This window comes from Cnephaeus nilssonii (assembly GCF_951640355.1).
Source record: "Cnephaeus nilssonii genome assembly, chromosome: 13".
In the NCBI taxonomy this organism is placed as follows: Eukaryota; Metazoa; Chordata; class Mammalia; order Chiroptera; family Vespertilionidae; genus Cnephaeus; species Cnephaeus nilssonii.
Genome location: NC_137084.1, coordinates 42,805,739 through 42,832,338, shown reverse-complemented (window position 1 = coordinate 42,832,338; position 26,600 = coordinate 42,805,739). Strand labels below are relative to the sequence as shown.

Genomic DNA, 26,600 nt, shown 5'->3' with positions numbered 1-26,600 from the left:
TTACACTCACACACATTCTTCCACAGAATCACAGACCCACGTGCTTTCACACAGACATTCTCCTAGTGACTCAAGGGACATATTCTGCTTGGTCACATGATGGCCCTAGGGACATGCTTTATGGACGACTAATGGGCAGGCCACACGTGTGCTTAAGTCTCCAGCAAAGCGGGAGCTCCCGTGGAGTGAGAGAAAAGGTCAGGTTTGATGAGTGTATCAGTTTCAATGAGAGCATCCGGAATTTTGCAATCAAAAGAAGTCATACAAAAGCGATTTTAATTGTCAGTTCCAAGACAAAACTTATACAGGGTCGGTGGGGGCATCGTCATGTGCTTAGGCTGTGTTTTGGGCTTCTATCGGATTTGCACAGATTCACAGGAACACCAATCACATGAGATCTCCTGGGCTCACGTGTTTACCCAGCCCTGAGGTGTGTGTGTGTGTGTGTGTGTGTGTGTGTGTGTGTGTGTGTGTGTGTGTGCCTGTGCCTGCTCCGTGGCTCCCGGATCCTGGGATGTGAGGAGAGAGTAGGGAGAAGTTCCAGAGACTCCGGATGTTTGTTCTCTGGCTTCCTGGGCCCTCCAAAGGCAAATAACTTTGGATGCCAGGCTGCTTGCCCGGGTGGGGTGGGCGGGGTGGGTGGGGTGGTGGGTTGCGTGAGGAGCCTGCCACCTGCCCCTGCCTCTGAGCCCTGCTGATGGGGACCCTGCATAACGGTGCAGCGTGACTGAAGCCCATGGCCAGCTCTGGTGGGCTCACGGGCCCATCACCTCCCCTCTCCGTGGCTCAGTGCCCCCATCTAGAGAATGGGGGCAAGGAGGAGGGGAGACTGGATGGGCTCTCCTCTGGAGTCTGAAACTGAGAGGCACTCCAGGCCTAGGCTGCAGAAGAGAAAACCGAAGCTGGGGTGGGAAGAGGGTGGGACTAATAGGATCCAGATTTCAGGGCAGGGTGCAGGGCCCCCGAGCCTGCAGTGTCTTCCTACCATATCCCCTTCCCTGGGCCTCAGTGCTACCCTCTGCTCAGTGCCAGAGGCTCAGACCCTTGCTGATCTGCCCAAGAACAGTGCAGGGAGGCGAACGCTGGAGGGCAGGACCGGGGAGCAGAATAGCACAGTGGGGACCGGACACTAGAGCAGGTGGACTAGGGACTTAGGGGCCTGGAAGGACAAGAGGGAGAAGAGAGGACATCCCGGAGCGGGAGATGGAAATGGAGGGCCCCGGCCTGGAGGGGGGAGGGACGAGGAGGTGCGGGAGTAAGGCTGGAGAGGTGGGAAGAGGCCCAAGCTCGGGAGCCTGGATCGCGGGAGTCACAGGAACAGCAGCAGTGCTGTCAAGGTGCTTAGAGCTTTACAAACAGCTCCCAGCAAGCCCTGGGCGCTGAGAGCCCATCCTGGGCCCAGGCGCCACAGCATTCTTATGCAAGGGAGGGACACAGTCAGACTGACGTTTGATAGCAGGTAGGGGTGGGGGCAACTCATAGAGGTTTCACTCTGGGGGACATCGTGGATGGGAGCCCAGAGGCAGGGGCATGCCTGAGATGAACCCTGCCCCAAGATTCCTCACGCCAACCCCCAACACAGAGGGCTATTCTTAGGAGCACATTCCTGCAGGGCAGGGAGCAGGAGGGTGGCCAGCACTTAGTCTAGAGGGAAAGGGTGGACCCCACTTCTTCCAGATCTGGCTGGGTCTTCAGGGACTTCCTCTCAGTGGGCGAGGGGGCAGGAGGCGATATGACCCTGGCCACGTGACCCTCCCCAGCCCCTGTCCCCAGGGTCTGTCCTTCTGCCTCTAAATTGGTTCTTGTCTGTCAAAGTCTCTTTCTCATACTCCCCTGCCCCCACTCCCCCCAAGATTTGGGGAACAGCTGGGCTGGGCCAGGCCCTGAAGATAGAGCCAAATACAGTCATGGGACCAAGCAGTAAGGCAGTGGGAGAGACACATGACACAGAAGAACAGACAGCAAGAGGGACAGACATGAGAATCCAGGAAGACTGAGAGACAGGAACAGAGACGGGGACAGCCAAGCTCACCAAGACCTTTCCCCAGGGCACAGACTACCTGGCCGCCCCCCTCCTCTGCCCCTGCCTCATTCCTTGCACACCCTTGGGGACAGGGAGCTCACCCCTCCCTACGGCTTAGGCTTGTCTTTTGTGATATGACTGACTCAGAGCAAGCTTACATCTGCCTTCTTGTGACTGCCCGCTGTGCCTAACTGCCCACATGGACCTCTGGCCAGGAGTCTACGACAATAGAGGCATCAGGTGCCGGATGAGGGGGGCAGCAGGATGAAGGGATGCTGGTGCTGTGCCCTGGGAGGGACAGTGGCATGGAGGAGAGCGTGGGCAGTGGCGATGGAGGCGCTATTGGCTCTGTCGTGTGGAGGCAGCGGAAGGAGGGGAGGGTGCAGGAGGAGCCCTGAGCCTGTCCTGGTCCGCTTGATCTGCGGTCTGCCTCTTGGGCCATTTCCCCCTCCCCTCACCCAGTTCTGCCCACTCTGGCTGTTCTCTTATCCCCTCCTTTCCTGACCCCAGCCCTGTGCTGGGGACTGAGGGACCCCAGTGAGTCAGGCCTTCAGAGATCTGAGTGCTCACACAATTCCTCCCTTCTCTCCCCACCTTCTTTCTTTCCCCTTCACATCCCTCATCCACCCCCAAACCTGGGACAATCAGGAGGCCATTTTGGAGGAGAGAGAAGCTAAGCAGAAGCTGAGACTGGCTTAGGGAAGGTGAACCTGGGAGGAACTAGTTGTGACTCCTAGAGGGGACGAGCTCATTAAGGTGGGGACACTGAGGGGGGTGGGCGGCGCCAGGACTGGGCTCAGGTGTATTCTACAGTGCACGTGTCTCCAGTGTGGCTCGGAGGCTGGAGACGCGGCCCTGTTGGAGTAACAACTGAAGCTGGAGTCTGCGAAGGGTGGGAGGAGGGGGGAGGAGCAGTGAGGGGAGGGGAAATAACGGAGGAAGGAGAGGAAGAGAAAGATAGGGGGGAGGGAGGCCCTTCCATATGCCCTGGTCCCAAGTGGGGCCCCACTGTCCCACCAGATGGCCCCAGTGTCTTATCTCACGCTCTCCTTTCAGCACCCTCCTCTGGGACCTTCCCTGAGAAGGCTCCCTCCTGCACTTGCTGCCAGAGAACGGGCATTCTCTCCTCTCTCACCCTTAACCTCCTCACCTATAAAATGGGATGGTCAAGCAGGCACCTACCTCCCAGGGTGTGTAGCGGGATTAGAGGTAGTGCCTGTCCCTGGGTCTTAAATTGTGGCCTGTGGGCCAGCAGCACCCGCACCATCTAAGAATGTTTTGGAAATGGGAGTTCTTGGCCTCATCCCAGACTCACGGCACTAGAAACTCTGGAGGTGGAGCCTGGCAATCTGCATGGCAACAAGCCCTCAGAGGATTCACATTCAAGTGTGAGAACCACTGGTGGGCACTTCTAGCCACAGTAGGTGCTTGAGAAAGCTGCCCTCCCTGTCCCAAAGCCATGCAAGCAGGACACTGACATTTGAGCTTGTCCAGCTGTGGCCTGGACCTCTCTCCTTCTGGTTCCTTCAGACCCAGTCACAGAGGGCCACCAAGCCTTCTCCTCCATTCTCCTCCTGCTGGTCCAGCTCAGCCTTGTTGAGGGGCGGTCTGGAGCTGTAAGATCTTAGTTCTCCTGGGCAGCTCTTCTCTGAGTATTTAAGGCACCATGTCTGTTAGCAAGCTCCTTGACAGGTGGTGGACGTGGGCGGTGGAGCGGGGGAGGGGCTCTCCCACTTCCTTGTAGAGTCTCCAAATACAGGGCTAGGCATGCAATGGCTGTGAGAGTCACAGCATAAGCTTGGGTGCTCGGGCTCAGGCTGGGGTCCGAGGCCCAGCCAAAGGGGGCTACCCTGGCCTGGGTCCCCAGGGGGCCTCCTTTGGGGGAGTTCTGCCAGTCACCCTGATTGGAGCATCTGGGCTTGCTAGAGCCAGGCATGTGCTGGGCATAGAGACAGATTTCTCCTTTGTCTTTGAAGACTCTGTTCTCTGGAGGATAAGAGATTGTGTATATTGCCCACCAGAACAGGAGACAGGAAGCAAAAGAGTGTAGATGGCATCTGCCTCGGCACCCCAGGTTTCTCCCACTGGGGTTGACTTTCTGGGGTCCCCCATTCTGTGAATGCTCATTTTGGGTCAATCCTCAAGGTGACCACTTGGAGGTTTGGGGAAGGAGTGGGCGGAACAGACAGGAGTGGGTAGGGACAGGAGTGGGCAGGAGAGAGATGGCAGGAGAAGCCGTGAGAGGAGACAGGATCTGGAGGTGGGAAAAGACGTCGAGACTCTTGGAGATGAGATAGGAGAGCAGCCTGGGAAAGAGATGGACGTGGCCTGAGGGAGACGTGGCGAGGGAGAGATTCCCTCAGAGAGATGGGAGAGAGACACAGCCCCAGAGGGAAGGAAAGAGGATTACAAAGGGCGAGGGGCTCAAGGTCCTGGAGGGTCTTGAAGGAGCGCCCCTCCTTAGAGAAGAGGACATTAAAGCCCCGAGTAGAGGGCCCTCACCCCCAGGCGCACAGGGGACCTCGCATGAGCAGAGTTAGAAGAACAAGTCTGTATGGCCCGTCCCACTAACACAACTTGAGTCTTGGGAGGTATTTAACTACTGGGTTTGATGTGATTTTGATGTTTTATTTCTTCTAGGCCATCCTGAGGGGCACTGTGAGCTTCCTCCCAGAGGTGTGTGTGTGGGAGGGTAGTTTTAGGCTGTAGGGAGAGCAATAAGTAGCTTATGGAGGTGGAAAAGACATAGAAACTCATTGAGACAAGACAGCAGAGCAGGCTGTGATAGTGATGCTGACCCTCCAGAAGGGCATTAGTCCCTTATGCCACCAGAAGGCAGAAGACCAAGGTCTTCGGCTCCATATAATTCTAGACACTAAGGAGTTAGAAGTAATTTAGTCCAGACCTTCTCCACACCCAGGCGAGTGCAGAAATGCTGATCCAGCCCCAACGCTGGCTCCAGAGAAACTGACTCCTCTGGGACAGAACAGGCTCCCTGTCTTCGTACCTGGGGTGAAAGACTAGTGAGTGGGGAGGAGCACTGTCTATGGTGCTGAGTGGCCCCACCTCCAACTACAGAGCTACAGGTAGGGAGCTGGGGAGAGCAGGGAGTCTCCACCCACCCAGCTATCCATCCATCCGTCCGTCCGTCCGTCCATCCATCCATCCATCCGCATTGAATTAAAACACAAAACCGTAGAACTGTATGTTGCAGAGCTGGAAGGACTCATTTTTACTAACGAGGAAACCAAGGCTCCGAAGACCCTTGCTGATCTGCCACACAGAGCCTCTTTAGTCCAGCTGGGGCAGGACTGGAAATCGCTGCTTTTTTTCGATGCACCACAAATTCTCCCCTGTGGTCTTGGAAAGTGCCTGGTTGTTATGCTGACATTTATACTGACCCTTTGTTCAAAAACGCGTCGAAGGCAGGAAATGTGACCTCCTTCACCCCACCCGAGCCTGGGCTGTGGGCGTGCGTGCGTGCGTGTGTGCGAGAGTGCATGCGTGCACATGCCTAAGTGCCTATTTGTGTGTACATTGTACATATGGTTGCATTTCCATTCATGTGTGCATGTTTGTGTGAGGTGTGTGCATATATGTGGGCAGTGGTGTGTGCATGGCGATATGTATATGTTTGACACGTGTAGATGAGCATGAGAGCAGGTATGGCTCTATTTGAGCTTCCCTTTCCTCTTCTTTTTAAGATCGCTGGGCTTCTAGCTCTTGACTTGAGCCTTGTCAGTTCCCCACCTGTGCCTGCCACTGGGGAATCCCCCCACTTCCATGCCCCACCTCATGGAATTGGAGTTATTTCCCCCTTGAGTTGATGCTGTGGAGGTGATGCTGCTTTGAGATCTGTGGAAAGTTCAAGGAGGAGCAAGCCTTGAAGAACTCTTTGAGGGCAAGGTTGAGTGGCCCTTCCCAGCCACATTCCTGCACCCAACACCCTCCAGTCCTTGGGGCTGGAAGTGGATGGACAGAAGGATGCCAGGCAGAGAGCCCCAGACCATCGGCCTGTCTGCATCCATCCCAGATGGATGTGACACCCTCTCCCTGCTGCTGCCCCAACTCTCCCGAAGTTTCCTGTCCCATTCTCCCATCCTTGCCGTTATCCTGCCCTTAGCCTGAAGAGTCACAGAAAGCTGACCAATCAGAACAAAGGCCAGACAAGCACCCACCAACTCCCTTAAAGGACAGGTCAGGGCATCCCCCAATCCAAATAAAGGACAGGCCCAAGAGCCCACCAATGAGAACAAAGGGCAGACTATTCTCTGTAAGCCCCCTGAGGAGGGAACTGGTGGCAGGTGCAGAACAGAGCCTGGAGAGCTAGAGACTTGGATTCTGGACTTGGCTCTGCCTTGACTGGCTGGCTGGCCACAGAAGGGGCATTGCTTCTCTTTGAGCCTCAGTTTCCTCATCTGTCGAATGGGGACACTTAGCTGTCCCAAGCCTGTGGCTTTGAAAAAAAAATTCCCCCTACATCAGTGCCTCTATTCCATTACCTTGGCCCCTCTCCTCCAACTTCCACAGCACACATTTCAAACCGCAGGGCAGGTCCCCTCAGCGCTCACCTTGTTCACCCCCCTGACTCCAGCCAGGAGCAGACCTAAACCAGCACCACCTTCTAGAACTCTCCATTGGGAACCACTCTGAGGAACCTGGGTTTGCCGATGCTATGTTAGGATTATATGAGGCATCAGCTCTTCCTCCCCTCTTTAGTCTGCAGAATTGACCCCAAAAGGCCACAATAGCCTACAACATGCATATGACGCGAGCAGGTGTGTTGAGCCCTGGCCCTGTGAACCTGTGAGGAAATAGCTGCATCCATGTGAGCCCGTGTGCGTACCAGGAGGGAGTCTGAATGCACGCCGGGGTGTGAAGGCCTGTGGCTGTGCCGCCAGGTGTGCATGTGCTGAGGGCGTGTGCCTTGTGATGAGGAGCGCCTAAGGACAATTGATTCCATCTGGGAGTTGTATTATTGGGAAGCAGCAGCTTCTGTTGTCCAAGGGCAGAGACATATCTCTACGATCAAAATGTGTCTTCATCCTTGAGCAGTAGGAGGGATCAAAGGGAGGCTGGGGGGTTGGGGAAAGCAACGCCAAGTGAGCATGCGGGAAGAAAGCCCATTGCTCCCCCTCCTGGGAACACAGGACTGGGAGGGAGTAGGGGAGGGAGGAAACTGAAGCCAAGAAGATACAAGGGTGACATCTGGAGCTGAAGTCTGGACCCCAGTGCGGGACTACTCTGTGTAGCCTCTCTGAAAAAATGGGGCATTTAGCCCATTGTTGCATAGCCTCGGGGACGGGGAGCTCCCTCCCTCCCTCTCTCCTGGTGGCCTCTGCCCATGTAGTATGGCTTTGCCTGGAAGAAGGTCCTTCATCCCATTGGGCCAAGGGCAGCCTCCTGCGAAACCTTATGGATCTCCAGGCCATCGCTGGGGCCACAGAGGCCAGCCCCTGCCCAGGAGAGCCTGAGAGATGGGAATTGAAGACCGAGACCCCTGAGTCTGCTCTGCCTTAGGCCAGGTAACCCCAGCTTCTTTAGTCTTCGTCACATGAAGGCCTTGGTTTCCGGTTCCCTCCTTACTCCGAGTCTCATCTGGTCCTTACCTGAGACACAGTGCACTGGGGTGGTCTAATCAGACGACAGGAGCAGGGTAACTGTCATCTTCCCTGTTCAGGTTAACCAGTCTTTATCAATATGGCCTGCAGGTTCAGCATTTTAACTTATGACCAGCCACACTCATGCTATGGGCTCATGCTGAGATTGTGGTCCACTAAGACCCTCAACCTCTTATCATTTTCATATGCACGGGGGCCAAGCCATGCCTCTCCTTTAGATAATCACTTTGCGTTTTGAACACAGACCCAGCCATCCAAAGGGAAAGACATCAGAAAAAATTTCCAAGGGCTGGCGGGGAGGGCACGGCTGAGTGAACAGTGTGAGTCATAATCCTGCCTTGGCCCTGGATCCCGGTTCTATTACCTTTTCTCTTTGATCGCCTAGGCTCCGGCCAAGTTAATAGAGTGAGAAGCAGGGACCTTGCTTGTGTCTGTTCCGGCTCTCCAAGGACAATGCCTGTTCCTGGGACCGGAACGCTGTGAGGCAGTCAAGGCTGACTTTTCCTTCTGTTTTTCGAGGGGCTGACCCAACGGTGTCTCTTCCACCTGGTGGGCTCATGCATTCCTTGGGTTCTTGGTACTCCTAACCTCGCCCCTCACTCGGTTGAAAAATGAGACCACCTTCCTTTTGGGGAAAGTGAGTAGGACTCGGATTCTGTAGATATTTAGCTGAGCACCTACTCCGTGTGGATAATCTGGAAGGCACCTTTCAGGGCTCAGTTTCACTTTATCTTCATATCAAAGGGGAGATAGCCTTAGGTGCCCCTAATGTGTAGATAGAAGACTGAGGCTCAGTGGGTTGACCAGAGCATGCACTGCTAATAAATAGTGGATCTAGGATTCGAATTCGGGTGCTTTGTTGGTTTGCTTGCTTGCTTGTTTTGCTTTGTATTAATGTGGAGGCTTGTGCTTTCCGACTATGCCAGAGTTGTCCTTGCTAAAGGACAAGAGACCTGAGATTTACTCTAAACTTACCTCTTGACTCACTATGAGTTCTTTGCTCGGTCCCTGTCCTTCTCTGAGCACCCAGTTTTCCCATCTGGGAGATGAGTGGACTTGGACTTGCTGGGTTCTGAGGTCCTAAGATCCTGGGGTTCCAGTGTCTGAGAGCCTTCGGCTCTGGTTGAAGCTGGGCGCTGGGCTCAGTGGGGCTGCTCTGACCTGCCTGGCACAGGCCCTCACTGCCCTTTCTTCTCTTCCAGGATGCTTTGCTGAGCCTGGGCTCTGTCATCGACATCGTGGGCTTGCGCAGGGCTGTCAAGGAGGCCCTCTCAGCCGTGCTCCCCAGAGTGGTAGGTACCTGGCTTCTCATTTCCCCTGCCCCCCACCTCAAACCTTTCCCCAGCATCTTACTGCACTTCACACGGGGTCAAGAAAGAAGGAAGAGGCCCTAGCCGGTTTGGCTCAGTGGATAGAGTGTCAGCCCAAGGACTGAAGGGTCCTGGGTTCCATTCCAGTCAGGGGCACATGCCTTCGTTGCAGGCTCAATTCCCAGCCCCGGTTGGAGTGCATGCGGGAGGCAACCAATCGGTGTATCTTTCTCACTTTGAAGTTTCTCTCGCTCTGTCTCTCCCCCTCCCTTCCACTCTCTTAAAAACCCATGGAAAAAAAATATCCTCAGGTGAGGATTTAAGAGAACCAGAGGACTCTCATGGGGAAGTGAAGGGTTTGGCTGAGTGTTTGGAGAGGGCTTCCTGGAGGAGGAGGGCTGAAGCTAAACCCTAAAGAATGAACTTACATAGGGATCCTGGAATGTTGGAGACAGAAGGCGCCTTTGAGCTTAACTGGAAAGATCACGTCTCAGATAATGGCAGGTTATTCCCTACGATAACAGCTAGGGCACAGTGGCATCAGGTGGGCTTTGGGATATGTACAGCAGGAGGAGTTGAGGGCAGACATGCAGAACTTCCTTGATGCTAGGTCTGGGAGGTGCTGGAATGGGGCTCAGCCTGGATGAGTGGATCTGTGCCGGTTAAAGTGACCTCTAGAAAGGAGGGTGGTTGCCAGGGCCCATGGTCACCTGGTCACCACGGTCTCCTGAGCCCAGAGTGTCTTCAGCTGCCCCAGGCCACTCCCCAGCCTGGCTCCAATGGTCACTGTTCCTCCTTTAGGCAGCAGGATGGATAAACGGGCCCTCAGGACCCAAAGCAGCGGAGTCTCAGCTGTGCCAGATAGAGGGAAGGAAGCAGAGGACTATCAATCTGGAGGGGGAGGTCTGACCCAGCCTAAGGGGCATGGAAGACTTCCTGGAGGAGGAGATGCCTAAATGGAGTCCCCATAGCCTGGAATGAAGACTCTACTCTAGATACCAGCCAAGGGCAGCCTCTGTGGGTAATTCAGAAGGTGACCCCCGCCCAGGGCCAGTTGTGTCTGAATCTGCTTGATGGACAAACCACCTAAGGCCCAGAGAGGGCAGGTGCTTCCCCCAAGGTCACACAGCATGGCAGGGACACATGGAGCTTGGCACCTAAGCACCCCCATTCTCTCTCCTAGCTCTGCCTTCTCAGAACCTCCTAGAAGTTCAGAGCCCAGGAGGAGGGCTAAACCATGAGCTTTATTGAGCGTGAAATTGGCAGGAAGTGGGTGGTGTGTTGGCACTCAAAAATAAATCCTCTCTGAGAAGGATGGGACTGAGGCAACATCTGGCCTGGGTGGAGACACATCTGGAAAGGAGGGGGTGGGAAGGCTGGCAAGACAGCATCCACAAGGCTGCCTGGCCCCTCTGTGGCCATTGAGGCTGTCCAGGAGGGGGAGGAAGAGGTGACTGGCCAGACCTTCACAGGCAGGGTGCCTAGTTATGCCCACATAGGTGCCCAGCACTGGGTGCTGGAAAGACAGCTGTGATCCAGGTGACTAGGTTCCTGGAACAGTAGGTAATGTCTACTTTGGTTCGTCCAAGAGACCTGTTTGAGCTAGGGAAGCCCTGGCTTTGACTGGATTGCATGGAAGGACTCGGCCTTCAAAGAGTGGATAGGGGAGATCCAAGGTCTACTCTGCCTCCAGACCGGAGTGGGGGGGGGCATGTTCCTCCCCCCCCCCGCCCACCCCCCCCCCCTCCCCGTAAGGACAGCCGCTAGCACCTGGCTCCCTCATCAGCACCCATTGTGGCAGGCAGCCCCGAATGCAGATGGTGCTGATGTGTCTGGAACTGTTCCCTTCTTCTCTTCAATAAACTCAGCTAATTTTAACCCAGAGGCTGAGAGTGAGGGTGTGGGAGGCAGAGGGACATCCGGAAATGAAGTGAGGAGCTGCCCTCTCTGCCTCCCACCCCGGATCATCCACCCCTCTCTCTGCCAGGGAAGGCCCCGGATCATCCACCCCTCTCTCTGCCAGGGAAGACTCTGTGTGTGACCCTGGGTGCTGTGGGGTCTCTTAGTCTCTTAGGGACAAATCCCACAGGCCCCTCCTAGGCTGCTAACAGAGCCAGATGACAAGAAGGAGGCTGGACATAGATGAGGAGTGGGTGGCCTCATTCTCACTGATTTCTTCATCCCTGAACTCCCCGCCTGGACCCTCACCCAGGAGGCCAAGGGGGCTCCAGGCTTTGCCTATGTCTGCCCCTCCCACTCCCTTCAGGCCCTGTCATCCCCAGCCCACACCATACTGTGTCTGGCCTGGGTTCTCTGGAAGGAGGACTAGGCCATCTCCGGGGGTTGGGAGAGGGTCAGGGCTGGCTGGGGACAGCCAAAGGCAACAAGAGTGGCTGGCAGGATTATGGGCTCATAGCCGTGAAAGGAACTGCTTTTACTAAGGACTTCACACCTAGCTCTAATGTCACCTCCTCCAGAAGCCCTCCCTGATACCAACAGCAGAGAAGAGAGCTCCCCATTCTGCCACTGAGAAAACAATGCCCCTCGGGATACTTAGCTGAGCACATGCATGCCCCCTCACGGGGGCAGGGGCTCTGCTGGACAGCACTGGCATCTCTCCGGGCCTCCCTGGCCACGCACAGTGTGGGCAGTGGAGATGCTCTGTAAGGCTGTGCTGAATGGGAGTTGGTTGTAGATCCCTAAGAGTAGCCAGGCCCATCTGGGGAGAATGTGTATTTTTGCATGTGGGTCAGTGAAGGCAACTGATTTTTCCGAGACCTGATACTGAGGCTGAGACTGCTCTGGGCCCTTGGACTGGACAATGTTTGAGCAGAGCTTTGATCTCACTCTGGGAAGTGGTCATTCCAAAATACAAATCTGCTCCTGTCTCTCAGGGTTCACCCCACAGCCCTCCACCTGGCAGCAGCCCCTGGCATCCACCTCCAGGCCACTCCTTCCAGCTCAGCCCCTGCTGACCCAAGCCCACCTCCTGTGCCCCTACCCTCACTGTCTGTTCCATAAATGCTCAGTACTCTCACACCTGCCACCCAGCCCAGAAGCCATTCTTCTGTGCTTCGCCCACTCCCTGAATGAGTCTCATTTCCATACCAGTTACAGCTTTAAGGTCTCTTCCTCCAGGAAGCCCTCCCAGCTTGGATCACAGTGTGTGGCTTCTTGTAGAGTTGTTTATGTCTCTGAGGTAAGAGGGAAGCTTCCGGGGCATTCTGAGCCCCTCCTGCAGTAAGGCCCTGAGTGGACACAGAGTTATTGTTTGCGGAGGCTGGAGTCACAGCAAGGAAACATGCCAGGTGTGTGTGGGGGGGAGGGTTGTCTGCACCTTTAGTCCTTCAGACTCCCCCCCGCCCCCCCGCCCCCGATACCTTGGATTTAGGGTGATAGGTGAGAAAAGCCAGCAGGGTCATAGAGCACTGCCTGTTCAGAACCCCTCCCAAGAGGAGACAGTGAAATGGTAAGTTCATAAGGGAGTTTTTCCACCCTGACTACATGTTAGAATTACCGGGGGAGTAAACCAATCAGATGCTTGAGCCCCTCCCAGAGGGTCTGTGACCCCGGGACCTGGCACTGTGTACAGGCCGGCAGTGGGCAGCTGGGAGGGCCTCTCCGCGGTCTCATGAGTGTCTTCTGTTTTAGGAAACAGTCTACACCTACCTTCTGGACAGGGAGTCCCGGCTGGTGTGTGAGGACCCTCCCCATGAGCTGCCCCAGGAGGGAAAAGTCCGGTGAGCCACCCTCCATCCTATTGCTTTCCCTCATGGTCACGGATCTCAGGCCTGGGCACCTTTCAAAGCCGTCTGATCTGACCCTCCCCACCTGACCTTGACCTCAGCTTCCCAGCCAGGTGCGGTTCCTGGGCCGGGTCACTGACTCCAGCACAGAGGGGAGAAGCAATGTCTCCTTCTGTGCCGGTTGGAGGAATGGATGGCACGGGGAAAGTGCCAGCTGGTAGGTTTTCTCCCAGAAAGCTCTTGTCCGTGGCTGCAGCCTCCTCAGAGCCGAGTCCCAGAATGTCAGGGCTACAGTTCGTCACTTAGCACCCCGGTCAGGCTAGGAAAGCTGCCTGAAGGTACTCGGAGGGTCACAGAGCCACAGAGTCACAGCGTGCGGAGTCACCGAGTGCTGGACTCGCAGGAGTACAGGGGCATCCGAGAACAGAGCTCTCAGGCCCTGCCCTGCAGTGGGCCCTGGAGCCCAGCTGCCTGGGTTTGAATCCCCGCTCCCCGTTTACTAGCTGGATAACCTAGGGCACGACACTCAGCCTCTCTGTGCTCGGGGTTTCTTGTTTGTGAAATGGTGATAATAATAGTACTTACCTCATAAGGTTGTTGGGGGGACTAGATGAGTTTAACACATGCAAAGCACTTACAACTGCAGGAATGACACCGGTCTGGTTGTGTTTTCATTACGACAGAATGTTGGAATCACTGCCTTTAGGAACATGGGCGTAGTGCCCGGTGGTCCCCTGACACCTCGGAGCCTATTGAATTCAGCCTCCTTCTTTTCCGGATGGGCAAACGTCGTGAGATGTGTCCAACCCCACATGCCTAGTGGGAGGCAGAGCCAGGCCTGCGACATGGTCTCTTGGCTCCTGGCCATTCAGGGAACAATGAGGGGAAGTGGAACTTGTCAGATGAGAAAGTGTTGACAGGCAGGATTGCGGGTCCAGCGGAGGGCAGGGCATGGAGGGTGTGCTCACTGACTTCCAAGCACCGCAGGGCCATCAAGGGCCAGGGAGCACCGGGTGGGGATCTGGGGGCTGCGTGAGCACATGGGGGAGGGGGGGCAGGAATGTTATTGGAAGGCAGTGCTTCGCTCCCTGGGGGAGAGCTTTGCCAGCAGGCCGGGGGTCCAGAGCGGTGGCTTTTTCAGGTAGTAGCTGAGGCTGGCACGATGGTCACCTTTCACCGGTGCCATGGGAAGAATTGCTCTTTGGGGATGCTGGAGGTCCGCAGGTGGGCTTGCTGGTGGTCCTGGCACTTGGAACCCTGGATTCCAGGATGCTGGTCTCTCCCTCAGCTCTTCCCCATGGAAGGGGCTGGCGTCTCTCCAATACCCCAGGGCCTTCCCACCTCCTGTTCTCCCATTCCGTTTCCCCTGAGCGTGAGGCTCTGGCAGTGCCCAGTGCAGGGGGTGCTCCTCCAGGGTGGGTGCTATTCTCCCCTTCAGCATTTCCTGCCAACTCCTCCCACGGACTGGGAGAACCAAGCCAGCCATGCCCCTCTCCGGCCTCTACTGTCCCATCTGTAAGGTGGCCGGATAGGGACCGGAAGATATTTGGAATCTCGAGAAGAAAAAAATGCTATAATGTCCTCTTTTCTCCTCTGAGCCAGCACCCTCACCCCTAATTCTCGAGAACTTTGCTTAATATGAGCTTGCACTATCCAGGAAGTTTCTTCAAAGCAGCAAAGAAGGCCTTCCTGGGAGAGGGACGCAGCAGGTGGAAGGGGCATCCTGCAGGCTTCACTCTGCCCCTTCTGAGACGGCAGACACTCCCCTCAGACGTTCTGCTGCTGGGGATGGGGTCTGCAGTCCAGGCACCTCAGGGGGCTCAGACCCTTTCATCCCCAGCCCCCAAGCACTTCAGACTCAGTGAAGCCTTTGGGAAAGGTGAAGAAAGAAAGAAAGAAAGAAAGAAAGAAAGAAAGAAAGAAAGAAAGAAAGAAAGAAAGAAAGAAAGAAAGAAAGAAGGAAGGAAGGAAGGAAGGAAGGAAGGAAGGAAGGAAGGAAGGAAGGAAGGAAGGAAGGAGGAAGGAAGGAAGGAAGGAGGAAGGAAGGAAAGAAGGAAGGAAGGAAGGAAGGAAGAAGAAAAGAAAAAAAAAGACAATTAAGAGTGAATGTTTCAATTAGCCTGGAGTTCAGTGGAGAGGGAGAGGCCAGTGCCTGGGGGGAGACAGGGCTCAGAAATCCCAGGAGCCCCAGGAGGTAAGGTAGGTGAGGGGTGATGGGGGAGGGGCATCTCTTAGGACTCGGAGATCAAAGTTCACTCAGGCTGGCAAAGGCTGGGCTAAGCCCCCGTCCTCCACTAGGGCTGACACACAGGTGTGTGGAGGAGGGCAGAGCACTGGGATGGGGTCAGACAGGCCTGTGCTGCCGTAATGCCCAGCACATGATAGGCGCTCAGAGATTGCTGGTGGCCCTCCGGCCCCACGTCCCACTACATGTACTCAGTGGGTGACCTTGGGAAAATCACTTCCCTTCTGGCCTCAGTCTTTTTCTAGGAAATGGGTGGGGTTGGTTACAGGGTGCTTCCGGGGGTGATCTGTGGCACTGGCCCCAGGAGGCTGAGGCACCTGCCCTGGCCGAGGTGGAGCCCGAGGCTCTGGCAGTGCCCAGTGCAGGGGGTGCTCCTCCAGGAAACCATGGAGGGCTGGCAAACAGCAGCAGGTGTGACGTGGAGACGGATCGTAAAGAGATAAGGCCCAGAGGAAAGGCAGAGAATGGGCTGAGGGCAGCGTGGGAGGCGGGGTGGAGATGGGCCACGGGGCCGTGAGAGGTCACCAGCTACCCAGCCCCTCCTGCCAGTGCCCCTGAAGCTGGACAACCAATGGGTCCGGGCTGCCTGTCCCTGCTTGAGCCAATTCAGCAGAGCCTGGGTTGAATCACATATGAGCATTTATTCTAATAATGGCGGCAGTGTGGGAGAGCAGCAGGTCAGCCATGAAAATATTCTCTACCTGCCTCCCCCCCGCCCCATAAGCCAGCTGCTTATATTGGGCAGAAGGACAAAGATTACATGGGGAAGTGGGCAAAGGAATTATAGGCATGGGGCAATAGGCGGTGGGAATAAGAACGGGTATAATGGTTACAGGTTGCAGGCAATGCGCGCCTTGCCATGGTAATAGGCCGTTCTCAGATGAGGAGAATGGACCTCATTCTCATTCCCAGTTTAACTCCCAGGTCCCAGGCTGTACACCCTCAGCCAGGTTAGAATGTGCTCTCTCTAATCAGAACAGAAATCACGTGATTACTATTTCTGACCCAACACCCCTACCACTCCTGGGGCTTGCAGGCGCCCGGTTCATCCTCCCAGTGTGTTTTGGGTTTCCTGCCAACCCCCCCTTCCCCGCCCCCAATGCTTGATGTGCTCTTACTGCTCTGCAAAGTCCTGCCTGCCGTCTCCATCTGGACCCGCCCGCATTTCGCTTCTCTTCCAGGCCCCAGACGGCGGCCCTCTAGGAGGTCTGCTCCATGTTCCCTGGCACTAAGGAAGATCCGATTTTCAGAAAAGGTGTCTGGGCCTTAGTAGGTCTGTCCACAGCAGAATCATGGGCTGGGAGTGGGGAGATCTGGACCCAGACAACATGGCTGCAATTACAATCTCATGCACCCTCCCTGGGCCTCGGACTGGACTTCTCTGACACGATAGGATCGAACACTGGCATCTGCGGGCAGGCCCAGCTCTGGATTCCAAGGGCTGCAAGGGGCCTCGGCGCTGGAGGGGAGAGAATCCTGGAGGCCTGCCTTGGCGAAGGGCTTCCTGGAAGGCTTCACCCCCCTCTTCTTGGTGCCCCGCTTCTATCTCCCAGACTATTTCAGGCTCCAGCCCCGCCACTTTCCTCTCCTTATTGTGTTTCCTGCCATCTTAAAGCCTCTGATTACCCGCTGCTGAGTGCAGCAAAATCTAGGGCCTTTCAGCTACAACAGAGACACCGCCCACACGAGCCCCAGCTGCTTGTCTACCTCCCCTACCACTTAGGGGTCCCAGGCCCAGCCTTGAGAAAGTTCTTCCTCAGAGCTGGTTCCCTCTCACCGAAGAATCTGTCTGTCCCTCTGATTTGTCTCGAGGGACGCAGGGAAGAGTCTGTTCCCATCTCTGGAGTCTCACACTCTGGGAGAGGGAAAGAGAGAGGAGGACCCAGGTCCTGGCTTGAACCATAATTTGTCTCTGAGAGAGATGAAAGGTCAGAGTGCAGTTGAGGGTGGGAGGAGGGACGTCAGTACAAGGCTGGGGGTCACACCAAACCAAGGTCTCAGAGGAGTGGAAGGGGGCCTGGACACCCAGCTCTTTCCAGACCATTGACCCCACCAACAGAAAGCCCTTCCGTCTACTCTTTCCACTAAACAAATAGTTGTTAAAGGGACGGAACTGTCATAAAATCCACACCCGTTCCTCTCCCCACTCTGCGCCCATCTGTCTTTATCTTCAGTGGGGCAGATCATGACCACCCGGCGCCCAGGGCTGAGTCATTCATTAGACTTCAACGTGGACAGCTGGCCCAGGGCGTGGAGTCCCCTCACCCCCATCAGCCTGGAGAGGGAGCAGGGGAGCAGGAGGGCGGGGGGGGGGGGTCGGAGGCAGGCAGGTGGGGGCTCTAAGTTGAGGAGAGAACCATCTGGGACATGGTCTCTTGGAACTTGTGTGAGCGGTTTATGAAGCCCCCACCTCCATCTGGGGTGGAGACAGCAGTTCTGGGAAAGGTACCGCAGAGGAAAGGGGCTCGAATGGGGGTGTGTTGAGGTGAGCATGGCCTGTCTGGGGCCATGGAATGTGGCTGGGCCAGGGAGGGCAGGTTACAGAGCAAGGTGCCAAGTGTGGGACTCCTGAGGATTGAGGATCCTTGATGCCCCAGCACTCAGAGGGCGATCTGGGCCCAGACAAGGGTGACCTGCCCCAGCCCAGCCTCCCCTCTGCTGTCCCGGGACACTGAGACTATGGGGTGCTCACTCAGGCTGGGTTTCTGGTCTCCCCGATTCTCCCTGCTAGTGAGATTTTCCCAGCAGCCAACCATCAAACCTGACCTTTACCTTCCCCTGTTGAAGTCCCTCTGGGTCTCCCACTGCCCTCAGGGCCCTGGTCCCCCTCCTGCTGTCCAGCCAAACCAACTCCTTGCAGTTGGACCGTCCAGCAGACACTCATTCTTCCTCTCCTCCAGGCCTTTGCACATGCAGTTCCCTCTACCTGCGCATTCCTTCCTGTCTGCCTGGTTAACCTCTGCATGCCCTTTAGGACTCAACTCGGGCAACTCCTCCTCCAGGAAGCCTTCTCGACCCCACTTCCGTCCGGCCCCTGGGTAGGCTGGGCCCACTCTTCCTCCCTTTGTCAGAGCCCTCACTCCTGCCCGCAGACATGGGCCTGCATGTCAGTCCCTGCACGACATTGGGACTCTAAGAGTCAGGCATATATCTGCCTCCTCTTCTCACCTCAGTCCTCAGTACCAAACTTGACCCAGAAGGACCCGGAGCAAACACTCCATGGAATGAAAGACTTCAAGTAGAATTTTCCCATAAGTATTTCGTTGAGAAAACTTGCTCTGGCTCTAGTATGGGGGGTGGATTTAAGGGACTTGACAGGAGGCAGGAGACTAGGCGAGAGGTCGCTGCAGGGTCAGGGGAGAGGTGGCTCTGTGTGAGCTGGGGAGCAGCTTGGGAATGGGAAGCAGGGGACAGTTGTGAGAGACGCACGGGAGGTGGCTCACCCCTTGGCTGGGGGAGGTGAGAAGAGGGAGGCAAGGGGCCCAGTGGATGGCTGTGCCACTTGGGGGTAGTGGTGGCAAGGGTAAGTTCAGATTGGGACTGGGTGTCTTTGGCGACCTCAGGGCGCACAGGAAAGCCTCCAGGAGGCCTTTGGGTGTCTGGAGCTCCTGAGAGGGGAGCTGGAGAGTCACGAGGCCATAAGCGCAGAGGAAGGAGTTTTGTGCAGAAGAAAAACTGAAGATAGATTACTTCATCAGGGACCTTTGGGGGGGCGGGTCTGGGAGGAAGAGGGAGGTCAAGGCAGCCCTGGGTCCCGGGCTGGGCTGGAGGAGATTGGAAGCGGAGAGTCAGGGGTCAGTGGAATGAAGCTGCAGAGGCACTAACCAGCCACGCAGGGACCAGCGCCCCCTTGTGGCTGCCCAATAACCAGACTGTCCCAGGCTGAGCGGCTGGGAGGGGTCCACGAGGGGGCTTGGCTAAGGGTCGCCAAGGCCAGGCCCCTGTCTCCATGAAGTCCCATCCTTTATCAATTCAGTCATCAGAACACGTGGCTGCCGTTGCCCTCCTGCCACCCTAGGTTTCTGTTCCTTCCTGGGAGGATTAGCACAGTCACAGGCCAGAACGGGCACCCAGCACACCGGGAGCCTTAAAGGTGCAGGGAGTGAGGGCTGGGAGGTGGGAGACACCACTGGTTCTCACTAGCTTCTGACCCAGGGCCAGGAGCGAGCAGGCTCAGAAGGCCACGCGACCCGCCTGACATGCTCAGCCTCTTTGGTCTTCGGTTTCTCTCGCTGCTGCTGGGGAGCCTCTCAGGCTCCCAGCTCTCTTTTCTTCATCTGGCTTTTGCTGGTCTCCCCTTAGTGACCTCCCCCCCCCCACAGGAGTTCCAGCCCCCCAAGCTGCTCTTCTAGCTAGGCCAAGCAGTTCCTACGAACGCAATTAAGTGGAGGCAGCATGAGAGATGAGGAACCCTGGACAATTAATCATCAGGGAGTAACATTTGGTGAAAAATCAGGCACTTAATTAAGTAGGAAGAGCCAGAGGCTGGGATGGGGGGAGGGGGAAGATGGCATGTGCGGTGAGGGCAGAGAGGAACTCATTCTTCCCCATCTACCTCCGGCCCCTGGGTCGGCTGGGCCCACTCGTCCTCCCCCAACTCCCCCTTGCAGGCTCACACCCCCATAGGTCCTTAGGAAGGTTCAAGCATTATTGGTTAGGAGTATGGGTTCTGGTGCCAGCTGGCTGGGTTCAGATCCTGGCTCTACCACTTAGGAGCCTTGCAACCTTGGACAGGTCCCTTAACCTCTGGGCACCTTAGTTCCTCCACCTGCAAATGGAGATGATGATACGATTTAATCCGGAGGATAGCTGGGAATTCTGAGTTCATCTCTGTAATTTGCTTGGACTGTGCACAGCATAAAGGGAATGTCTGATACGTTTTAGTTATGATGATTATCCAGGAGGCTCAGAGAGGTCAGGTCACTTGCCCAAGGTCAAGTAGTAGCCACGGTGAGATTTAACCCAGGCAGCCTAGCTCCAAGCCCTTGCTTTCCTTGCTCTGGGGGTTTGCGCTGGCCCCTGGCGTACCTTTCCAGTATCTACCAGCAAGAGGCACCGGAGGCTGGACTGTAGCTGACTAGGGTCCCCGACTCTTTTATTTTTGCCCCACTCGCATCTGCCCTGCAGCAGGTCAACTTGTCCAGATCTTTGCAGACACGCAGGGGCCAGCCTGCTGTGTGCCCCTGGGCCAAGGATTGTTCTCTTGGATCCAGGGCCTGAGAGGTGGGGTCATCCTGTTTTGCAGAGAGGCGGTGATCTCGCAGAAGCGGCTGGGCTGCAATGGGCTGGGCAGCATCTCGGACCTCCCTGGGAAGCCTTTGGCCATGCTGGCGGCCCCACTGGCTCCTGACACCCAAGGTAAGGGCTGGGAGCTGGGCAGGGGCGAGGAGAAACTGTGGCCCCCGGCTCCCCAGTTCATGTCTGTCTCCTGCTTTCATCTCTTGGTCTCCTTCTTTCCTGTGCTCTGTGTCTGTAGCAACCCCTCCATCTAATTCTCTCTCTATTATGCTACTAACCTCTCTGAGCCTCAAGTTCATGATCTGTGAAATGGGGACAACAGAACCTACTTTGAGGGGGTGTTGCAAGGAAGAGCAAATAAGATACCGCATGTTAAGGGCTGCCACCTACTAGGGCTCAGGGGCTGGTGGCCGCAGGGATGACGTGTTTGTGCCTGTTGCTAGATGGGCTGTGGCTGTTGTCATGCTCTCTCTGTCACTGTCTCTGTTTTTCTTTCTCTTCCTCTCCACGCCCCCTGTCCGCCATGTCTCTCTGCCTCGTGTCTCAGTCTCTCTAGGTCTCTGTCCTCTGTCTCGATGTGGAAAGTGCACAGGACTGGGAGTCAGGAGACCTGACTTGCTGTGTGATCTTGGGCAAGTCACTTCCCCTTTCTGGACCTCAGCTTCCCAATCTGTAAACTAGGGGTGCTCAGCCTTACCTGCCTCCCTCCCGCGCAGGGTTGCTGGGAGGATCACAAGAAGGTTGTCAAGTGAGGGGGTTTCCTTCCATGCAAGGGTCTTCGCTGTGGCTGTTTTTGTCGCCGCCTCAGGACTCCCCTCTGTCTCTCTGGGTCTCTGGGTCTCTCTGTGTCTCTGTCCCAGGCTCTCTCTCTCTGTGTGTCTTTGTCTCCCTCCCTGGGTCCTGGCTCAGTATCCTGAGCCTCACTGGCCCCGCAGGACCACCTCATTGCCCTCTCCCCCTCAGTGCTGGTCATCCCGCTGGTGGACAAGGAGGCTGGGGCTGTGGCAGCCGTCATCTTGGTAAGAGCCCTTGTAGGGTGGGATGGGGAAGAGGAGAACAGGGGAGGGAGCGGTGGGTGGAGGTGTGTGTGTGTGTGTGTGTGTGTGTGTGTGTGTGTGTGTGTGTTGAGAGCAGCAGGCTGGGCTGGAGTTGTAGAAAATGGGGTCTGGGCCTTCTCCCACCCCCCACCCTCTGCCCCACCTTGAATGAACAGCGAAGTTGCTGGGTGGGTTCTGCAGGCCCTTCTCCCCTATGGAGGGGCCATTCAAAGTCTCTTTCCCATCCTAGGAACAGAAGGGTTAACACTCCCACATCACCATTACCTCAATAAGGAGCAGATTTGGGGTGCAGACAGATAAATGAGCTGGCCTTGTGCCCCCAGGGACTCCTCTGAGCTCATTAAAACAGAATTAAAGGTTTCTGAGGCGCCTGACCTTTCGGCGCTGCTGGAGGGGGAGGGCGGTGGGAGTGGGGGGTGCCCAGGGGAGAGGAAGGAGAGCAGAGGAAGGAAGGAGTACTTGGCTTGGTCTCCTCTGCGTCCCATCTGCCTGATGGAGACACGTCCCCCTTGCTTTCTCCCGCCCCCCAGCTTCTGTTCCCGCAGGGAATGGATCTGCTGTTGGCAGCGTTCTGAGCACTGCTTCCCTCCCTCCTTTAGTCCCAGTCTGTGCCAGAGCTGGTCTCTTCGAAGAGCACCAGGGCTGGGGACAATGTGCAGAAGAAGAGGCGGGGGGCAGTGGCTCGGGTAGCCCACCTTTGTTGAGGAAGAGCGTGGGGTGTCGGGTTCCTAGGAAGGTCTTCCTGTGTTGGGCCTGGGAGGACTGGGTCAGGAGAGGAGCAGCCGCCCCGAGAGGAAAACATCTGGGAGGTGGTTCATCTTGTGGGCAAGAGGGTGGTTGCCATGACTGCTGCTCACCTTGGCTCAGGTTGGGCCAGGAGTCAGGCTTCAGCCTTCTCCTGGGGGAGAAAGGAGTGTGTGTATGTGTGTGTGTGTGTGTGTGTGTGTGTGTGTGTGTGTGTGTGTGTGTTGTGTATTGGGGAGGGGATGGAGTCAGAGCACTTGAATTTAACTCTCTCTAGCAAAACCCTTCTCTGGCCCCTGCTCCAGGCCTCAGGCTAGGGCAGACAGAGGCGTGAGACCCATGTCTCCTTCCAGAGTCTGTCCGTCTGGAGGAAGGCAGGGACACCCTCCGGCCACTGTTGGCCAAAGGAGATAAATACAGATGCTTCGGTGGCAGAGGCCGGAGCACAAGGAGTGCCTCACAGTGGAGACGGCGTTTGAATGGGCTTTGGGCGTGGGGCGGACATCTACAGGCAGAGAAGAAGAGAAAGGATGTTCTAGACAGAGGGGAGAGCATGAGCAAGGCAGGGTGGGGAGAGGGTGGTGGGGTGTTGGAGGAAGAGTGTGATCCTGGTGAGGCGGAGGTGCCTGCTGTTGAGCAAGATGCTACCTGGGACTTTGGCTACCAGGAGTTCCCAACAACTATCCCCTCACCTTCCTGAACACACCTGGCAGTGAAACGCTCTAGAAAGGTGTTTGGATTATTCGTGGTCTGCCTCTTCTCCAAGCCTGTGCCTTCCCACTCAAATAGCAAAGCACGCCTCCAGGACACCCCTCTCCCCAGTGTACATACAACTGATGGATCCTGTCCTGCTGCCCCCCCCTCCCCCCCGTGCAAGCTCTGGGCCTCAGGACCTCACATCTTCCAAGAGGCAGCACAGCAGCTTTGCACCTCCCAGCTGCTACCAGATTCCAAGGGCAGAGGGTGCAGAGGGTACAGGGGCTGCCCCAGGGCAGATGTTTTGGGAAGACTGGCTCACCAGCTCCTTCCTCAACAGGCTCCATTCCCCTCTCTGAGTCTCTGCTCTTGGTATTCACCCACCCACCCATCCATCAATGGAAGGCATATTTCCCGAGCACTGCCAGGCACTGTGTGCTAGGTGCTGCAAACAGCAATGACAGTGACAGACAGGCCCTGCTTCCGCAGACCACAGTCTGGAGGGGTCCAGGAGAGAGGCAAATCAGGAACCAAAATAAGGATAGAATTGCAAATGATGGCAAGTGCAAGCAAGGAAACCAGGGAGCTCTGCAAGGAATAGTGGGGCCTGATGGGAGTGTGGACACTGGAAGGCTCTCTGAGAGATATACCGTCCAGCCGCAGGGCAGCCTGGAAGAGCTCTGGGCCTCTGCAGCTTGCAGCTCCAGGCACCTTGATTACAGGTTCTTTGCGTGGAAGGAGTCTTTGGCTCTGTTCTTCTGTTCTGGGATAATCAGTCCCTTTGAGGAGTGGGAGGCACTTGGTCTCTGGCATTTGATGTGTGATGTGTGCCCACGCTTCCCCCTAGCTGTGCCAGCCACTTACATGGGGATTAGCCATGTTGAACTTGGTGAGGATGAGTGGTGTGGGGGCTTTGCTGGGTTCTCAGCCCTCTCTACAGCCCCAGTGCCTGCCACTGGGCCCCAGACCATCTCCCTGCAAGTGTGTGTTTCGGTTGGTGAGCAAAAAGCCATGTGTGCGTGTGGGTGGCAGTGTGTTTGCATGTGGGGGTGGGGCAGAAGCGTGTGCATGGCTCTTGGGTATTCAAACTCAGTATCCCTATGTACACATGTGGGTGGGGAAGGGGTGAGGCAGCCCAGGACTGTGTGCTGGGGTGGGGGGGAGGTCCAGGGGGAGGAGGGCTCCACAATTCCCTCCTTTCCCCTGGCCTTCTGAGGCTCTCACTCAGTCTCCCAGCTCTGTACTGGGACCAAGCTGTTTTGGCAGCCCATGGCCCTAGGCCCCCCCCCCCCCCACCTTCCCTTTTCCGGAGAGATGGGTCCAGGAGAAAGAAACAAATAGATGTCCTCCCCATCTACTAACAGTGAAATGCCGAAATGTTTATATGAGTCACATGCAAATGAACCACGCCCCAGCCTCTTTCAACTCCCTGTCCCATGGGAGTCATCGATGGGGCCTCCGCCAGAGCTTACCCTTCAGTCCCACCAGATCCTGTCCAGGTCTTCCTGCCTCCAGCGTTGCTTCCTTCAAATCACCCTACACCCCATAGGCCATGGCCCTCAAGCTAGAGTCCAATTCCTGAGCCTGGCACTCAAGGCCCTCCCCCTGGGGCAAACGGACCCCACTCCTGCCCGGATCCTCACCTCCTATACCACTTTCCACCCAGCACTGCCAGGACCGCTCCTGCCTGCAGTGTCCCCTCCCTTCAGGCTCTGCTTGTCCTCCCCATGCCTCAGTGCCAGCTCTGGAAGTCTCCCGGATGCCCCCCCCCCCCGAGCTCCCACAGTCTTTAAGTTCCCATCCACCCCATCTGCCTTCTCCTTCTTCCTCAGGTATGAGGTTCTGCACCTCCTGATCGCATCCCGCCCCCCCTCCATCCTGCCCCAGCCAGATGTGAGCTTCCTGGGAACCTGCTGGTCTCCTCTCCATCTGCTCCTGGCAGGGGACCCAGAGCACAGGCAGGCAGGCGGCTGCTGAGTGAGAAGGGAGGATGTAGGAGGGAACCCCAGTGCAGCCACCGTGGGGTGCCCTGCAGGCGATGAGCAGCTCTGAGCAGGCACCACCAGAAGCTGGTGACGCCGTTGGAAACCTTTGCTAGCACGGCCTGCAGTGGGTCCCCAGACTGCCATCCCTCCCTCTGCCCTCTCATTTTCTGTGCCAAGCTCTCTAGCAAGGGTGTGGGTATGCAAGATGGGCTGAGGGGACTTCTGGTAACTGACACAGGGAAGTGAGGGAGGAACAGGCTAATGTGTGTGGTGATGAGAGTGGGTCTGGAGAATGGAAGGTGCGGGAGAGTGGTCGGTACGGCCTCAGTCCTGCCGCTTCCTTCTGTGTGACCTTGGGCATGTCACTTAACCGTTTTGGGCCTTGGTTCATCTGCAAGTGGAAGCCTGCCTTATGGATGGTGAGACTCACATTTCGATCAAAGCACTTTATCACTCCATCCGTTCATTCATTCACCCATCCTCCCAAGTTCTTCAGGCCCAGCAGATGCATCATAGACGTCAGACTTCTTCTCTTACCCAGACTTCGGGGCAGTTCAAACCCCAACTCAGAAAGGATGGAGATGGGGGCTTCGGCCAATAGCACTGATTCCATAATTGGGTCCTGAAGGGCTCCATAGGCTGGGAGACGGAGAGGAGTTCCAGGTCACCCCCTTTCCTCGCCGTCCACCCGAATTGTGCCGTTGATGGGGCAGTGACTGACAAGGCAGAGCTCAGGCACGCTCCACTTTGATGTGAATTAGCCCTAGAAGGTTACCTGGAGGAGGGGATGGTCCTGGAGCCCTGTGCTCGGTCAGGAGGTCAGGCTTATCACTGAAGCCCACAGACGGGAGTGTTTATGTGTTGGTGGGGACAGGTGTGTGCCGGGCATGGGGAGGGCCCTCTGACAGAGGTAGGAGGCTAGGGACGGTCACAGCTAGTTCTTCTCCCACATCCCTCCAGGTGCACTGTGGCCAGCTGAGTGACAGTGAAGAGTGGAGCCTTCAAGCCGTGGAGAAACATGTGAGTGGCCGTAGGGCTGGGGTGAGGTGGGGAGGGGAGGGGTGCCTGCTGAAGACCCTCATCACAGTGGGTAAGATGATCTTGCCAGGGTGCTGGACAGACCTGGGTTCCAGTCCACCACCTTCAGGCTCTGTAACCTTCAGGCTGTGTAACCTTAGCAAGTCACTTAACTTCTCTGAGCATCAGTTGCACATCTGAAAACAAGGATAAGGAAAGCACTGACCTCGGAGGGTACTGGTGAGATAAGGCGAATCAAATATCTTGTCAGTACTTACGAAGGACTATCTACATCATGATACTGAGGCTCGTTCCTGAGATTTTATGCTGACTTTAACGAGGACTTAGAATTCCCTGTGGGTGCTAGAGACGCAGAGATACCGCCCTTGTCCTGTCCGGGAAGAGCCTGGGGCTAGGGGTGGAGACTGGAGGGAGGACGCCCCAGCGGCAGTGGGAGCCCAGCGGCGCGTGGAGCGCTGAGGAATGAGTTGTTGGGACGGAGGTGGGGGCGGTGGGGGGCGATGGGCATAGGAAATGGCTTGAGCCAAGGCGAGGAGTCCCGAGGCGGCGAGCGCGGTAAAGGGCGGGCACGTGGCTAGCTGACCGCTTGGCCCGCCCCAGACGCTGGTGGCCCTGCGAAGGGTGCAGGCCCTGCAGCAGCGCGCGCCCGGCGTGGCCCCCGAAGCTGTCCAGAACCCCCCGGCGGGGACGGCGGGAGACCCGAAGGGCCGGGTTGGGTACACCCACAACGACGGAAAGATCCTGCAACTGTGCGGTGAGGACCCCGCAGGGGCCGGTCCCGGCGCGGGGCAGGGTCCAACCTGGAGGGGCGGGGCCTATGTGGGGGCGGGGCCTTAGAGGGGGGGCGCGGCCGGGGCGGGCCGGGGTAGCTGTCGGAAGGGAGACCTACGGGCTGG

General features: G+C 56.6%; 1 protein-coding gene across 3 annotated transcripts in view; it reads left to right on the top strand.

Annotated features, from left to right (window-relative positions):
* PDE2A (phosphodiesterase 2A) overlaps positions 1 to 26,600 on the top strand; it is a 62,026-nt gene that overhangs the window by 22,247 nt on the left and 13,179 nt on the right. For all 3 annotated transcript variants that reach the window (XM_079789479.1, XM_079789478.1, XM_079789480.1), the window contains 6 exons: positions 8,847 to 8,936; positions 12,606 to 12,694; positions 20,191 to 20,303; positions 21,147 to 21,202; positions 25,627 to 25,686; positions 26,305 to 26,458. In XM_079789479.1, coding sequence (XP_079645605.1) covers positions 8,847 to 8,936; positions 12,606 to 12,694; positions 20,191 to 20,303; positions 21,147 to 21,202; positions 25,627 to 25,686; positions 26,305 to 26,458 — 562 coding nt within the window. The remainder of the gene's footprint in view (positions 1 to 8,846; positions 8,937 to 12,605; positions 12,695 to 20,190; positions 20,304 to 21,146; positions 21,203 to 25,626; positions 25,687 to 26,304; positions 26,459 to 26,600) is intronic.